The sequence below is a fragment of the Scyliorhinus torazame genome, chromosome 1, assembly GCF_047496885.1.
Source record: "Scyliorhinus torazame isolate Kashiwa2021f chromosome 1, sScyTor2.1, whole genome shotgun sequence".
NCBI classification, from domain to species: domain Eukaryota; kingdom Metazoa; phylum Chordata; class Chondrichthyes; order Carcharhiniformes; family Scyliorhinidae; genus Scyliorhinus; species Scyliorhinus torazame.
Genome location: NC_092707.1, coordinates 168,506,372 through 168,523,655, shown reverse-complemented (window position 1 = coordinate 168,523,655; position 17,284 = coordinate 168,506,372). Strand labels below are relative to the sequence as shown.

General features: G+C 49.9%; 1 protein-coding gene across 2 annotated transcripts in view; it reads left to right on the top strand.

Moving 5' to 3' along the window:
* Positions 1 to 16,712, top strand: part of rrm2l (ribonucleotide reductase M2 polypeptide) — a 63,875-nt gene extending 47,163 nt beyond the window's left edge. For both annotated transcript variants that reach the window (XM_072501130.1, XM_072501128.1), the window contains exon 9: positions 13,106 to 16,712. In XM_072501130.1, coding sequence (XP_072357231.1) covers positions 13,106 to 13,315 — 210 coding nt within the window. In that variant the 3' untranslated portion in view covers positions 13,316 to 16,712. The remainder of the gene's footprint in view (positions 1 to 13,105) is intronic.
* Positions 16,713 to 17,284: the final 572 nt, after the last annotated feature.

Below are 17,284 nucleotides of genomic sequence, written 5' to 3'. Positions count from 1 at the left end.
GGTAAGAAAAGCTGCAGTACTCACCTCGTGGCTGGGATCCCGGAGCCCGAATTCCCAGAGGCCGAAATCCCGGGCCTGAGAGAAGGCTGGGTCGAGGTCGGCGGCCATCTTGCTAAAGGTATCACGCTAGCACAGTTGCGCGAGAAGTGCGCAGAACCGGAAGTTTCGTTTGCGCATGCGCGAGATGCTGCGCATGCGCAGTCAAGAAAACGGCCATCGGTAAAGGAACAGCGATCTGAGCATGCGCAGTCGCTTCCTACGTGCTACATACCGAGCGTCAGGATGTCAGAGGCCCCAGACTGCACCAATTTAAAAGGGAAACGTCCCAAATCCAATTTAAAAGGGAAACGTCCCAAATCAAAAAAACAAAAATCTGTTAAAGCTGTAAAACAACCTTCCCTCACCTGGAATGACAGCACAGTGCCGCAAATTGACCCAGGAGATGAATTTGACCTCCGAAGAACCCTCCGACAAGCAGTTACCTACGCACAAGCCGATGATTCCGACCTTGAATACTTCGATGACGATCTTTACAGTGTTTCCGGACCTCGCGAACCCAATGATAGCTCCGTGGTCCTATATGACTATGACTCGGACGAACCTTTCGTGTTGCACATTGGCGGCCCCCACATTGAATCCGACGCAGATGCGGATTCATTTTTCGGATTTGAGGATCTTCAATCCAGCAGATATGACGTTCCAACTTATCAGTACCGGATGATGCTGCAGCCTGACATTAACAGACAGGGAGCGGTGCAAGCACACGGAGAGTGCCCTGCTGCCACACAGAGCGTGGTCCACGTCCCGCTCAACGTTCCCGACTCTATGAAAGAAGACATGCAAGACTCCAGAGTGCAGTCCTCGCATGAACCAGAAGTGACTCCAGTGTCACAAGCTTCCACAGCAAGCTCGTGGACAGACTCCACAATTGCAGAAATGCAAGACTCCAGAGCGCAGTCCTTGCACGAACAAGAAGTGACTCCAGTGTCACAAGCCTCCACAGAGAGCTCGTGGACGGACTCCACGATGGAAGGAACGCAAGACTCCAGAGCGCAGTCCTTGCAGGAACAAGACCATGAGGGTCTAGCAACCTCTCCTGACCAACCAGCGGCAGACGATGCAAGTCTGCCATGCTCACGTGAACAGCAAGAAGGCTATAACAGCCTACCATGCTCCACTACACAGCAGCATGAACATGACGGTCTCTCATGCTACAATGAAGGGCACAGCGCTGAAGACTGTTCAAGCCCAACTGAAGACAAGCCAAAGGAATCGCCTCGTCCAAGCCCGAAGAAAAAAGGTTTATGCGCTGACCTTCAGGATCATTATAGCCGAACAGAGATTAATAATGCTGCACGGCCACAGAAGGATGCTGAGGATTTGCTAACAAAATTAATTGAATGTTTAACTTGCAAGGAGCAGACTGAGAATTGCCAGTGTTTTAGTACGGATCGAAAAAATGGACAAGACATTGATCCTCAGGTAATGGAAATAACACAACCTGAATCATATCTACAGCAGGGACAAATGTCTCCCTTCAACACAACACCGCAAAATCCCAACTTCGGAGACCAGCAGTTAGTCAGTAATGACTCTTCAAACCTTGAGGGGAACATTAATTGCATTGAACCTATACACGCTCCACTGATTATTGAGCAGAACATTGGAGCAAGAATCCTGAGGACACCGACATCGAGTAGCCAGATAACGAATTTAAAACCCACAGCAGTTTCAAGTGAACCAAGTGTGCTTTCCACTAATGGTGAAGATGCAGATAAGGTCGACCCGATTATCCATTGTACCACACTAACCCCAGTGATTAAGCAGTTATGTATGGGGAGTATAATGTGGGCAATTGAGAACAGTAAAAGAGAGACTGTGACCATGCCAGTCCCAGCAAAATCAGACCCAGAGACCATGAAGGCATGTACATTAGACAAAGATACATATGAGGCACCTGAGAAGAAAAGTGAAACGGAATGTTCTTTGGAAAATAGTACAATGTCGATAGAAACATTGGATCCTATATTCGAGACCATACATATGGGAGAATTTGGGGGTAATAAACAAGGTTCTGCAATGTCTGGGGGAAGATTTAAAATTCCAAAGAAGAAAAGCCCAAATGAAGGACAACGGCAAGACAATGACAGTCCACCGACATGGTGTGCACCACCAGATGAAAACTCTGACAATTTATCCAACCCTAGTGAACAGCAAGCTGCTAATGAGGATCTATCCACGGGATGTGAGACGAGTGACGACAGCATCCCACTTCCCATGCAAAAGGTGCAAGGTGACAGACCTCGCCTCGTGCGTACCGAGGCACTCGACGATCACGGTGGGACCACTGACGACTGCGGTGGCGGCGCACCGCTTCCACCCTCGATGGCTCGAGTCTCTCCACTGGTTGGTGCATTCCTGCATGTTCCGACTCCAGAAGTGCAGCTTCAGGGAATCTCGGCTGCCTCCAGTGAACCTGTTGGGACTCCGGACGGGGGGCATCGACGGAAGGCAGACCGGACTCCAGATGGGGAGCAGCCAAGCACCGACTCTGATTTGCGCACGCCAGACCTTGCTCCGGACGGGCGGTGTCGCGGCCTCGGTGATGGCACGCTCAGGGTGACGGCGGATGCCACGGCGACAGGGAATGGATCGCGTGGCAGTCCCACTGGGTCGGCAGTGGCAACCAGCACCGGCGGTCCAAGATGGACACACCAATTCGCGCCATCGCCAGACGTTGATGCGAGCAACAATTCTCTCTCCAAGGCGACATGCTTCGACGTTTCTCTGCGGAGTCGCCCTTCCGGCACAGCAGGTGGCCGGAACCGGCGTGCACGGTCTCGGCCAACTTCCACATCTGGCACAGTCATCGCCTTGCATGATATTAGTGATGGTGCTACTTCGATGGCAACGACCTATCGGCTACAAGATGCCGTCCACCACAAACATAAAAAGAAAAAAGACTCCACCTTGTTCCTGGCATGCAGGGCGGATGGATTGGTGCGTAGGCGCAATCAGCGAGCTTTGCGCCGCCTTCCACGCTCGCAACTGAACCGTACGCACACGCCGGATCCTCCACTGGTTCCCAAGGATGACTTCGTGGAGATGCCACGGATCATGCCCCTTCCATCGCCACCAGAACCAAACCACAGCCAAGGCACCACTAACAAAGATGTTGAATGTTATATTTGCACGAATGAAAAAACCAAGCACTGCACGAAGTACAACAAATGGTAAAGTAGAGACTTCGGCAACAGCATCACCTCCCAACAGTCCAAGGTGAACCAGTGTGACCCCAAATCTCCACAGCTGAACCGGCTTGAGGACCAGCCCATTCTTGAGGCGGTCACCCATTAGACTGGACTTATAACGCTGTTCATACGTTCAAAAAGTCAAACACTTCTGTATTATAACCTGTTGTTGTTTATTGTTCCAGATATCGTCTGACCAGACCAATGTTCAAGTTTTTTTTTCTCTCGCATCCAAGTTTTGTTATGGTACAACCTTGTTAGTGTGACGCACCCGACATCGCCCCATGTAAATAGTTACGTCGTATACACACGCTGTACATAACACACACACACACTCTTCGATGCACTCACGACACAATTATATTTATAACCACGTAGGCACATATCTTTGTAAAAAGGGGGGATGTCATGATATTCAAACACACACATCATGATAGACACACCAACAGACAAATCAGAACACACAACACCACAACCAATGACAGAAAGATATAAAAGCACAGACACGACCCCCGGTGGTCAGTATTAGCTGCAGAGGAGAACCAGGACACATCTGTTGCCAAACACACTTAGGGAGACAGCACGTGCAGAGTATCCAGAACGAACTGTATTATAAGAGTTATAATAAAATAGAGTTGTACCACATACAACTGTGTTGGCTCATCTGTGCACCAGAGCACCCAACACCACAGGAATGTTTCCACTTCAGAAATGCAATAGAGAATTGAGAAATAAGCTTTTGCCCAAAGAGTAGCAATTATGTGGAATGCAGTGCCACACAAAGTGAATAGTATCTAAGCAGGTTGGGCAGTATCTGTGGAGAGAAAGTGTTAATAGGCAGAATTATCCCATCACCTCGCCAGTAGGTTCAATGATTGGCAGGAGAATTTGGGTTAATGTAAAAATAGTGCTTTGCGCCAGTGTGAATTTCCCCTGGTGTCTGCCATGACTGAGAAATCCGCTGGAGTGAAACTGCATCCGGCTAATGGGATGCAAATGAAAGCCCAACCAGAATCTTCTGGCTATGCCTGATTCTCCGTGACATCAGCAGAAAACACACCGGTCCCCTACATGCAGATGTCTGAACTCTCCTGAACAATGCCAAGGGCTGCCTCTGGAGTTCTGCCAGCAACCCTGGAACACCACAATGAGTGCAGGAAGCATCTGCAGCTGGATCTTCCAGATTCTGTCATCGAGGAGCTCCCATCTTCAATATGGGCGGGGGGGGGGGGGCACTTATGTCAGGCATTCTATCTATATGGTGCCTGTATATGATGGGTCTACGTGCCATCAGACGTGGCCTGCCATGGAATATATTGCGGGAACACCCGGTTGAATAATGAATGAGATTGGAGCCAGAGGATGTGGTGTGGTTTCCTGCCGGTCCCCGCAGCAGAAAACACTTCATGCACATTCCTGCCCTCACCACGGGACCTAGTCCCAGATGGGGAAAATTTCACCCCAGTGTTTCAGGTTGGCGGCCTTTCATCAGAACCCATTAGAAGTCATCTCATTCCTTGACTCATGAAAAGACTCTAACGATAACATAAAGTTCCCAAAAGTGTAGGTAAATGAAGCAGAAGGTTATGCAATAGTCAGATGAAGAGAGATGGGAGGTAGCTGGAGGGCAGTGTTTGGGCCAAATGGCCTGTTTCCACAGCCTCTCCTACATGTAATGTAATGTAATGTAATCCTATGTAACAATAGATCTCCCTTGGTGTTGCTTATGGTGAGTAGGAGATTTTGCAGTGCGAAGGATACAAAGTTAGATAAACAGCTCACCTGTGCTGGAGGGGAGAGGGGGAGGGGGAGGGAGGGGGAGGGGGGGGGGGCGCGCGGTCTCCAAACTGCCTGTTTCTGTTCATTAGCCTTCCCTGGCCTGGATATAATCCCACCTGTATCTCCACCACTACTTTTTATCATTGACAGTTGATGTATTTTTTTTCTTGCTTAAAATTAATGGACTGAAAATGATGAGGAGATGCTCAATTGCTTGAGCCACCAGGAGTGTACAAGTGAAAAATTTAAATGTAGCATGGATGAGTTTTCTCATGTATGTTGACTTCAACAAAAATTAGTTTCCACATACTGACAAACAGACCTCAAGATGCTCATGTTGATTGTTTTTTTTCCAGATGGGATGGTTAGAAAAATGTTTTTTAACTGAGTTGTCAAAGCAGTACTACCTGTTCACTTGCACTAAAGCTTTGACAGTTCACTCTCAATTTCTTGAGTAATTTAGTGTTATGGGCCAGGGTTTAGAGAACCCCAAAGTGTATCATAGAGTTCACCTGACCCACAACTTTTAATAGATTGTGGTATGGGGAGCCCACGGCTCACTCTACAGATGTGGTACAGCAGAAATGGAAAAGTATTTTTTAAAGCAAAACAATGTTTATTCTATGAACTCAAGTTAACCTTTTTAAATCAAACAGTGAACATCTTAGCAACCATTAATTTAAATACAACCCCCAAAGAATACAACACTAAGTAATGCTTATGCTGTCCTTTTAACATCCAGAAGACTTGCAAAAAACATAACCTTTAACAGAAGCACATCAGGGTAAAGTCACTTTCTGAATTCACCAAATGATCAAGAGATAGTCTTTTCATGGCAGAGAGATCAACAGTACACCTGCTCTGTCTGGCTTCAGCTCCAACACTGACAACAAAACTAAAACACACCCTGCAGCAAACAGCCTAAAACAAAAGTAAAAAGCTGACAGCCCAGTTCCACCCACTCTCTGACATCACTGCAGTAGCAAATACCCATTTCTTAAAGGTACTCCCACCACAGATATTTATATACACAACCATTTATAAACACCCATTTCTTCAAGGTACTCTCACATGACATTAGTAAAAGCCTCACAGGCTCAGAGCCCCCTTTTTCTTTTCAAAATTCCCGTTGATCCACCTCAAAGCCTGGAACATGCTCTATATGCAGAGATGATTTAAGCAGGAGTGTCCACAAATATTCCAAGCCATAATGTGTAAAAGATTGCGACAATCATCAACCAGATGCTCTGAGTGGATGATCCATCTCTGCCTCCTCTGGAGGTCCCTAACCAACTCCCATGTGTTCCACCAAGGCCACTCCGCTCCTGACCTCACTACAGCCTTGGTTCAAACATGGACAAAAGAGCTGAGCTACAAAGGTAAGTTGAGAGTCACTACCCTTGACATCAAGGCAGCACTTGACTGACTGTGGCATCAAGGAGCCCTACCAACAGTCAATGGAATGGGGGGGGGGGGGGGGTCTAGCCATTGCCCATTGACATTATCATTTTTGATTCCCCCACAATCAACATCCTGGGTGTTATCATTGACCAGAAACTCAACTGGACCAACCATATAAATACTATACCTGTAGGAGCAGGTCAGCGCATCGGAATCCTGCAACAAATAACTTACCTAGTGTGGTGGTATGTATTAGGGGTAATACGGTACACCACGTGTCGACAGGCTATTGGTGGAGGGATGCCAGGTCCTGATAGGATCTGCCACCTACTGGACTCCACCCAGAAATGCCGGTATAAGAACCCAGTTTTCCCTCCATTTCCCTCAGCAGCTGCATTCTGTAACCACGCTGCTGGGGATAAAGTTCTGCTTAATAAAGCCTTCAATTGACATTACCTCAACCTGCCTTGCATCATATTGACGGTGCTACACCTAGCCTCCATCTATAAGGCACTATTTAGGAGTGTAATGAATACTTTCCACTTCCTTGAATGAATGCAGCTTCAAACACTCCCTTTAGCTTGACACCATCCAGGGAAAAGCGGCCTTCTTGATTAGCACCTCATTCGCAAACATCCACTCCCTCCACCAGTGCACAGTGGCAACAATGTGTACCATGTACAAGATGCACTGCTGAAACTCACCAAGGCTCCTTTGACAGCACCTTCCAAACCCACAACTGCTACGATCTAGAAGGAAAAGGGCAGCTGTACATGGGAACACCACCTCCTGGAAGTTCCTGTCCAAGCCACGAACCAGCCTGATTTGCAAATATTTCCCTTCCTTCACTGTAGCTGTATCGAAATCCGGGAACTCCCTCCCTGTTGCACACTGCCTGTACCTACACCTCCCAGGACTGCAGCATGGGTTCGATCCCCGTACTGGCTGAGGTAATTCATGTATTCTCAACCTTATCCCTTGCCTGAGGTGTGATGATCCTCAGGTTAAATCACCGCCAGTCAGCTCTCTCCCTCAAGGAAGAAAGCAGCCTATGATCATCTGGGACTATGGTGATTTTACTACTACGGTATATCTGCAAGAACCTAAAGACAGGGTAAGGATCACACTGTGGTGGTATGTATTAGGGGTAATACGGTACACCACGTGTCGACAGGCTATTGGTGGAGTGATCCCAGGTCCTGATAGGATCTGCCACCTACTGGACTCCACCCAGAAATGCCGGTATAATCATAGAATTTACAGTGCAGAAGGAGGCCATTCAGCCCATCGAGTCTGCACCGGCTCGTGGAAAGAGCACCCTACCCAAGGTCAACACCTCCACCCTATCCCCATAACCCAGTAACCCCACCCAACACTAAGAACCCAGTATTCCCTCCATTTCCCTCAGCAGCTGCATTCTGTAACCACGCTGCTGGGGATAAAGTTCTGCTTAATAAAGCCTTCAATTGACATTACCTCAACCTGCCTCGCGTCATATTGACAGTGCTACAATTTATTCAGCAGAATTTAAATTGAAGAAAACAACGTGGGAACATAGAGCTCCGAATCACCCCGGAGTGCCTGCGCATCGCACCCCAAGCAGCTAACTCGACATCTATTTTCAAGCACTGCCTGGCATGCTTTGATGGCTACCTCCGAACGGCCCCCTGCACACCGACAGACGAACAAAAGATGCAGGTCCTCTATTCCAGGGTGAGTCCTGGCGTCTACTCCCTTATCGAGGACGAGGACGGTTTCACCGGTGCCATCGCCACGCTGAAGGATATCTACATCCGGCCCGCCAACCAGGTTTTTGCTCGCTACCAGCTCGCCACACGACGGCAATTTCCGGGGGAATCGCCAGACGAGTTTTATAACGCCCTGAAGATCCTGGGTAGGAACTGCAACTGCCCGGCGGTAACGGCGAGTGAACACTCCTGGTCCGCGATGCGTATGTGGCAGGTTTGGCCTCTTCCCAGATCCACCAGAGGATTCTGGAGAAAGAATCTCTGGGACTTACAGAAGCTGGGGCCCTGGCGGCATCCCTCGATGTGGCCTCGCGTAACGCCCGCGCCTACGCCCCCGACCGCACTACAGCCCCTTGGGCTCCGTGGACCCCCCTGCGGTCGACTCTCCGACACCCCCCCCGCAAACCTGCGCGGCCAAAATACCAGACCAACCGGGGGGGGCCCCGCTGCTATTTTTGCGGCCAGCCGAAACACCCTCGGCAGCGCTGCCCGGCCCGCGCGGCTACCTGCAAAAGCTGCGGGAAGAAGGGCCACTATGCGACGGTGTGCAAGTCCCGCGGGGCCGCCGCTATCTCCGGGGAAGAAACGGGACCACAGACCCAGCAACCCCCCCGCGATCCACGTGTGACCAACGGACGCCGCCATTTTGGAACCCGGATGCCACGAGGGAGGGATTGGCGCTGCCATTTTGTCCGCCCCCGACCGCGCTCGATCCGTGGACGCCGCCATCTTGGCTGAAGGACCCCGACACAGACGGCCACATACTGCCTGATTACGATGCTCAACTTCAACAACCACGTTTGGCTTCCAAGACCCTCGACGAGTCGCGACCCCGGACACTCCAGACTGCAACCACTACAGTCCTAGTGAATGGCTACGAGACGCCGTGTCTTATCGACTCTAGGAGCACGGAGAGCTTCATTCATCCGGACACGGTAAGGCGCTGTTCCCTCGTAATTTAGCCAAGCACCCAGAAAATTTTCCTGGCGGCGGGATCCCACTCCGTTCAGATCACGGGGTTCTGCATCACTAACCTAACGGTGTAGGGGAGGGAGTTCCGAAATTACCGGCTGTATGTCCTCCCCCATCTCTGTGCGCCCACACTCCTAGGATTGGACTTCCAATGCAACCTCCAGAGTTTAACATTTAAATTTGGCGGCCCTATACCCCCACTGACTGTCTGCGGCCTCTAGACCCTCAAGGTTGAACCGCCTTCCTTGTTTGCGAACCTCACCCGGATTGCAAACCCATCGCCACAAGGAGCAGACGGTACAACGCCCAGGACCGAGCATTTATCCGGTCCGAAATCCAGATGCTGCTGAAGGAAGGCATCATCCAGGCTAGCAACAGTCCCTGGAGAGCCCAGGTGGTAGTTGTTAATACCGGGGAGAAACAGAGGATGGTCATCGACTATAGTCATACCATCAACAGGTACACTCAGCTAGATGCGTACCCTCTCCCCCTCAGATCCGACATGGTCAATCGGATTGCACAGTACAAGGTCTTTTCCATCGTGGACCTCAAGTCCGCCTACCACCAGCTCCCCATCCGTCCCGGTGACCGCAACTATACTGCCTTCGAAGCAGACGGGCGGTTATACCACTTTTCAAGGGTTCCATTGAGCGTCACGAACGGAGTCTCGGTCTTCCAACGAGAGATGGACCGAATGGTTGACCAGCACGGTTTACGGGCCACGTTCCCGTATCTTGACAACGTCACCATCTGCGGCCACGACCAGCAGGACTACGACGCCAATCTCCAAAAAATCCTCCAGACGGCTCACGCCCTGAACCTCACTTACAACAAAGAAAAATGCGTGTTCCGCACCGATCGTCTAGCCATCCTGGGCTACGTAGTGCGTAATGGAGTGATAGGCCCCGACCCTGAACGCATACGCCCCCTCATGGAGTTCCCTCTCCCCCACTGTGCCAAAGCCCTGAAACGTTGCCTGGGCTTCTTTTCTTATTACGCCCAGTGGGTCCCCCAGTACGCAGACAAGGCCCGTGCACTAATCCAGTCCACTACTTTTCCCCTGACGACAGAGGCATGCCAGGCCTTTAGCCGCATCAAAGCGGATATCGCAAAGGCCACGATGCGCGCCATCGAGTCCCTCCCCTTCCAGGTCGAGGCGGCCACCCTCAACCAAGCAGGCAGACCCGTGGCCTTCTTCTCCCGAACCCTCCACGCTTCAGAAATCCGCCACTCCTCAGTGGAAAAGGAGGCACAAGCAATAGTGGAAGCTGTGCGACACTGGAGGCACTACCTGGCCAGTAGGAGATTCACTCTCCTCACTGACCAACGGTCGGTTGCCTTCATGTTCGATAATGCACAGCGGGGCAAGATCAAGAACGACAAGATCTTGCGGTGGAGGATCGAACTCTCCACCTTCAATTATGAGATCTTGTATCGTCCCGGAAAGCTGAACGAGCCATCCGATGCCCTATCTCGCGGCACATGTGCCAATGTACAAGTGGACCGTCTACAAGCCCTCCACGAGGACCTCTGCCACCCGGGGGTCACTCGTTTCTACCACTTCCTTAAGGCCTGCAACTTCCCTTACTCCGTCGAGGACGTCCGAACAGTCACCAGAAACTGCCAGATCTGCGCTGAGTGCAAACCGCACTTTTCCAGGCCAGATAGAGTGCACCTGGTTAAGGCCTCTCGACCCTTTGAACGCCTCAGTTTGGGTTTCAAAGGCCCCCTCCCCTCCACCGATCGCAACGCATACTTCCAGAACGTCACTGACGAATACTCCCGTTTCCCTTTTGCCTTCCCCTGCCCCGACATGACAGCGTCCACGGTCATTAAAGCCCTCGGTACCATTTTTACACTGTTCGGTTTCCCCGACTATATCCATAGCGACAGGGGGTCCTCCTTTATGAGTGATGAACTGCGTCAATTCCTGCTCAGCAGGGGCATAGCCTCGAGCAGGACGACCAGTTACAACCCCCGGGGGAACGGGCAGGTAGAAAGGGAGAATGGAACAGTCTGGAAGGCCGTCCTACTGGCCCTCCGGTCTAGGAGCCTCCCAATTTCCCGCTGGCAGGAAGACCTCCCGGATGCCCTTCACTCTATCTGGTCCCTGCTGTGCACCACCACGAATCAAACGCCTCACGAGCGCCTCCTCCTCTTTCCTAGGAAGTCCTCCTCTGGATTTAGGGCAGCACGGTAGCACAAGTGATTAGCACTGTGGCTTCACAGCGCCAGGGTCCCAGGTTCGATTCCCCGCTGGGTCACTGTCTGTGCGGAGTTTGCACGTTCTCCCGTGTCCGCGTGGGTTTCCTCCGGGTGCTCCGGTTTCCTCCCACAGTCCAAAGACGTGCAGGTTAGGTGGATTGGCCATGATAAATTGCCCTTAGTGTCCATAAGGGTTGGGAGGGGTTATTGGGTTGCGGGGATAAGGTGGAAGTGAGGGATTAATGTGGGTCGGTGCAGACTCGATGGGCCGAATGGCCTCCTTCTGCACTGTATGTTCTATGTAATCTATGGAACGCCACTTCCGACCTGGCTAGCAGCTCCGGGACCCATTCTGCTCCGGAAACATGTGCGGGCGCACAAGTCAGATCCGTTGGTGGAACGGGTGCATCTCCTTCACGCCAACCTGCAATACGCCTATGTGGAGTACCCCGATGGCCGACAGGATACGGTCTCCCTGCGAGATCTGGTGCCCGCCGGAGCTACCCACACCCCCCCAACGCCAATCACCACCTCCTCACTTCCGCTGGTTCATCCCGCAGCCACCCCCTTCCCGGGGGGTTCGGTTCTCCTCCCAGACCCACCCAGGAGTAAGGACACAAGGAACAGCGCTACGCTCCCAGAGTCAATTGATAGTCAATTGAATATTACAGCGCAGTACAGGCCCTTCGGCCCTCGATGTTGCGCCGACCTGTGAAACCAATCTAAAGCCCATCTACACTATTCCATTATCATCCATATGTTTGTCCAATAAACGCCCTTAATGTTGGTGAGTCCACTACTGTTGCAGGCAGGGCATTCCACGCCCCTACTACTCTCTGAGCAAAGAACCTACCTCTGACATCTGTCCTATATCTATCTCCCCTCAATTTAAACGGGACTCGAGCCAGCGCCATCACCACCACGCCCGAGACGATCGGAAAGGACGACCAGGGCGCCCATCCGGCTCATCGAATCACTTTAACTCTCAACGCTTTCAGTTATTGTGTCTTGTTATAGTTATGGCATCATGCCGACCCTGTTTGGCCCGTTGCCCCAGTTGAAGCGATAATTTTGTGTTTTGTTCAAAGCGCATTGAGGAAGTCCCCCGCACATGCACGGGTTGGCGCGACGTCCAGTCGGCGCCGGGAAGGGAGGCTGGAGCGGCGTGAACCGCCCCAGCGCCGTGCTGGCTCCCTGTGGGGGCCAGAATCAGTAGTGCCTGCGCCCGTTTCGCGCCGTCGTGAAAGGTGACGGCTTTCACGACAGCGCGGACACTCTGCCTCCATTTCGGAGAATCCCGCCCCCTATACTATAGAAGGAGGCCATTCGGCCCATCGAGTCTGCACAATCCCTCTGAAGGAGCATCCTATCTAGGCCCAATCCCCGTAACCCCACTTAACCGTTTGGACAGTTGAGGCAATTTAGCAAAGCCAATCCACATCTTTGTGTTACATTCCTTGTCTTACTCTCCAAGATAGCCAGATATGTAGTGTTGACAAAGGATATAAAACTAAGAAGTTTAAATCAAAACTAATTTATTTTACACTGCTTAACTTGATTAGGTTTGCATACTTTACTGAGTAACAGATAACAAAATAATAGTACTGAATCTGTGATACAATTGAAATCTCCCATCATGCCTAAAGACGCAGCTTTTTATATGATCACTTAGTAATGCCATCTAGTGTTGAGTTACATGTAGTCTCTCTTGTTAACCCTTTACTACACTTGTACCACATATCTCATTAGGCTTTGGACTGTGGAAGGAAATTGGAGCACCCAGAGGATACCCATGCTAACAAGGGGAGAAAGTGCAAACTTCACTCGACAGTCACCCAAGGCTGGAATCAAACTCAGGTCCCTGGCGCTGTGAGGCAGCAGTGCTGGCCACTGTGCTGCCTTCAAATGGAGAAATCATTTTTTCTATTGACTGCTTTCCAAGTGAAATGTCTTGTTTGACATATGATAGCGATTCTCCACACTTGTTTGAATGAGTATTTAGGATAAAAAATAACTGCAGCTTTAAGAACCACTGACCAAACCACCCCTGTGTTGGTAGTGGTTTCCAAATCTTGATTAGGGAGAGTACAAAGCTCAGTGATGGCTTCCTCAGATGTCTAATGTGGCCCTGATTAGTCCCTTCAGATAGATCCAAGATCCTGGCTGTGTGTGTAAGAATTTGAATATATTTGATTGGGATGTCTGTACAATCACCTCTATGGCATGGAGCTATTCTATTGATCCTCTTTCAGAATCTGAAATACCATAGCTGTTTAATAATTCTATATAGGTCACCATGTACAGCTTTAAGTTGTTAAGAGGATGACCCCATTCATTTGCAACAAAGTGTTTTGGTATTGTTGGAAAGTCTGTTGCCGAGGAATGCAACACAGGGCGAGATTCTCCGACCCCCCGTCGGGTCGGAGAATCGGCGGGGGCTGGCATGAATCCCGCCCCCGCCGGTTGCCGAATTCTCCGGCACCGGAGATTCAGCGGGGGCGGGAATCGCGCAGCGCCGGTTGGCGGGCCCCCCCCCCCGGCAATTCTCCGGCCCGGATGGGCCGAAGTCCCGCTGCTAGAACGCCTGTCCCGCCGGCGTGGATTAAACCACCTCTCTTACCGGCGGGACAAGGCGGCGCGGGCGGGCTCCGGGGTCCTGGGGGGGGCACGGGGCGATCTGGCCCCGGGGGGTGCCCCCACGGTGGCCTGGCCCGCGATCGGGGCCCACCAATCCGCGGGCGGGCCTGTGCCGTGGGGACACTCTTTTCCTTCCGCCTGGCGGAGGCGGAAGAGACTCCCTCCACTGCGCATGCACGGGGATGCCGTGAGCGGCCGCTGACACTCCCGCGCATGCGCCACCAGCTGGCGGGGCACCAAAGGCCTTTTGCGCCAGCTGGCGGGGCGGAAATCAATCCGGCGCGGGCCTAGCCCCTCAAGGTTAGGGCTCGGCTGGTCAAAATGCGGAGGATTCCGCACCTTTGGGGCAGCGCGATGCCGGACTGATTTGCGCCGTTTTTGGCGCCGGTCCGCGGACATCGCGCCGATTACGGAGAATTTTGCCCAATATCTTTAAAAATAGGGCCCACTTGAATTAGAATCATCGAATCCCTACAGTGCAGAAGGAGGTCATTCGGCCCATCGAGTCGGCACAGTCCCTTCGAAAGCCCGTCATACCTAGGCCCAATCCCCCGCCTTATTCCTGAAACCCCACCCTAAGGGACCATGACCAATCCACCTTAACCTGTACATCTTTGGACTGTGGGAATAAACCCACCCAGACACAGAGAGAATGTGCATACTTCACACGGTCACCCAAAGTTGGAATGAAACCCGGGTCCCTGGCACTGAGGCAGCAGTGCTAACCACTGTGCCAGCCAAACTGAACAGACCTTGCTGGAAGTGCTAAGGATATCAGGCATTACTCTGAACCTCCACATTGTGTAATAGGAAGGATTTGTTAATTAAATAAAGCTGCATCTTTAACAAACCTTTACACAGATTGTGCACTGGAAATGCTGCACTGCGGCATGTTAGGTCCATTGGGTATAGATTAAACTACAGGTCTCCACATCTAATATTACAACTATTGTGCCTGAATGATTCTGGTGCTTCAGGCAAGTCGTATCACATTATTGATCTCTATGGAAGCAGGAAAGCATTTTAAAAGATAAAAAGATCAACTGGGGCTCAAAAGATTAAAAACCAGGAGCTTTAACGATTCCAGCTGGAACCTTGCTTAACCCACTCAGTCCCATTATTTAGCCCGTACAAGAGGATACAGGATCTATTGGAACTGGACTGCTTCATCTCCCAACCTTCTAAGGCCCCTGAAGAGCAATCACTGTGTAAATCTCAACTTCAATCTCTTCCTGATCACAGCACAGATGCCTTGTGGATTCTGTAATGGGGGAATGGGGAGAATTGGCAGCACCAATCTCATCTTCCAGGTGTACAAGAGAACTGTTTACTGATCGTTGTAGATAATTAGACTGTTGTCAGTTGTCCTGACATTATGGGAATGATTTATTTTTTATTTTTCAAAAGAATAATTCTCCAAAGCAACTATATGAATTTTTACTGAAAACATAGGACTGGAGTTTCCTTAATGCCCTTTGACATTGTCATGGTGGGACTTTGGTCATCATAACTGACCATGAGCCCAATCCAGTTTCTTCCATTTAGGGTCATCATTTATGCTTGGAGGGATTCCCTCCTGGAAGTAAGAATATCCAGGCAACTGTGTAATTAGATCATCATGACAGTGGCAAAAAATTCAAGTAATCAGGTTAAAGCTATTTACTCAAGGCCTTGGTTGAGATTGAGGCCTTTATCAGGGACCAGATCATAACCCAGAGAGAGGAAGTCAATAATGAGCTTTTTACCTTCATCAGGAGGCTCAGCCCTTCCTTAGTATCTAGGAACCATCACCAGGCTTCATCTAGCATTCGTAGGCAGTTGCATTAATGGGCATGGATGACGAAGTGGATCTTGAGTGGTGGGATACAGGAGAAAACTCCAGGTTACAATCAATGAAACTCGTCATTAATGGAGGGAGATCATGTTAAATATTATTGCCTGCTGCAGATTTCAATGTCCCTCGCAGACTCTAAATTGGGTATTGCCATAGCTGGGTGTGCCAACCCTGGCTAGATGCATTCCTGGAGGTTTCACCACATGTCCATTTGCCTCAAACCACACAACACCCACATTCCCACCAAGAACCCATCTTCAAGGTGCACTGCGGCCTAATGCCGTAGTGGAAATTTGGAGCAGACTTCTTGTTCAATCGCATTGATTTTTTTTAACAGCGAAAGAACTTTGACAATCTCCAATATCTTTAGAATACACTACTGGAAATGTTCAAAGAAAATATGGGGGAAAAAAGATACAGTTTTGTTTGATGCCCCTATGATTTTGCTCTGGGGTTGCTTGCAGAAGCATTCTAGAGGTTAATTAATTCCTGGAGGCTCTGCCCCGGAGGGTAGGTGTCTCAAAGACTTTCCTCCAATACAACAAGGCTAGATGTGACAGTTTCAGTTCTGGGATGACTGCCAAAACATATACAGTAGTCGATTGATTGATATCTTTTAATTTAAAATGGAACTGAAATTGAGCAAAATAAAAAGACAATTAAGTTGCAACATGTCTACAAGTGCAGTCACCAGCTTAATCGACAGGGATGATTGATTTAACCTGTCTTCTAATGTCAGAGTTAATTTTTCTTCAGCAATAAGTCTAAATCCTTTAAGTGGAATACTTAATTAAACTCCTATTGCGATCGAGGCAAAAATGTTAGTAATAATTCTGTAATACAGATGTACTGTAATTTCCATATATATTACAATCTGGAGTTGTATGCTTGCTTCATCCTTTTTTGTTAGTATGAGTAATTCACAGTGCATTTCATTAATTTTTCTGATATGATTGTTTTGACAGTAATCTCACATCCATTTCCGGACTTGAGATTGACATTTTAGTTGGCAAAGAAAACTAATTAATGTCTTTTATGCCTTGACAGGAATAATGTCTCTCTCTATTTGTGAGGATTAATGTGAAGAATGTTACTGAGAGAATGCCTTTCTTCATGAGTGATGCAAATCATTCGTCAAATTGTACTCCTAATCTCCCAGCGACCTTGGTTCACGACTGTCTCATCTTTTAATCATTATGGGCTGCTTAGATGCTTTCTTCCTTTCGATAGGTCGATTGATGGATAGGCCTTGCAACCTCAGGGGCCAGATACCTTGGTAAAAGGGTCATTTTCAATCAGATGCCCAATGACCCCATTCATGATTTCCATAAGGATGTAAATTTCTGGCGCACGATTCTCCGACCCCCCGGCGGGTTGCAGAATCCTATGGCCACTCCGCGACATTCTCCGGCCCCCCCAAAATCCCGTCGTCGTGAATCGTGCCGCGCGCCTCGGAG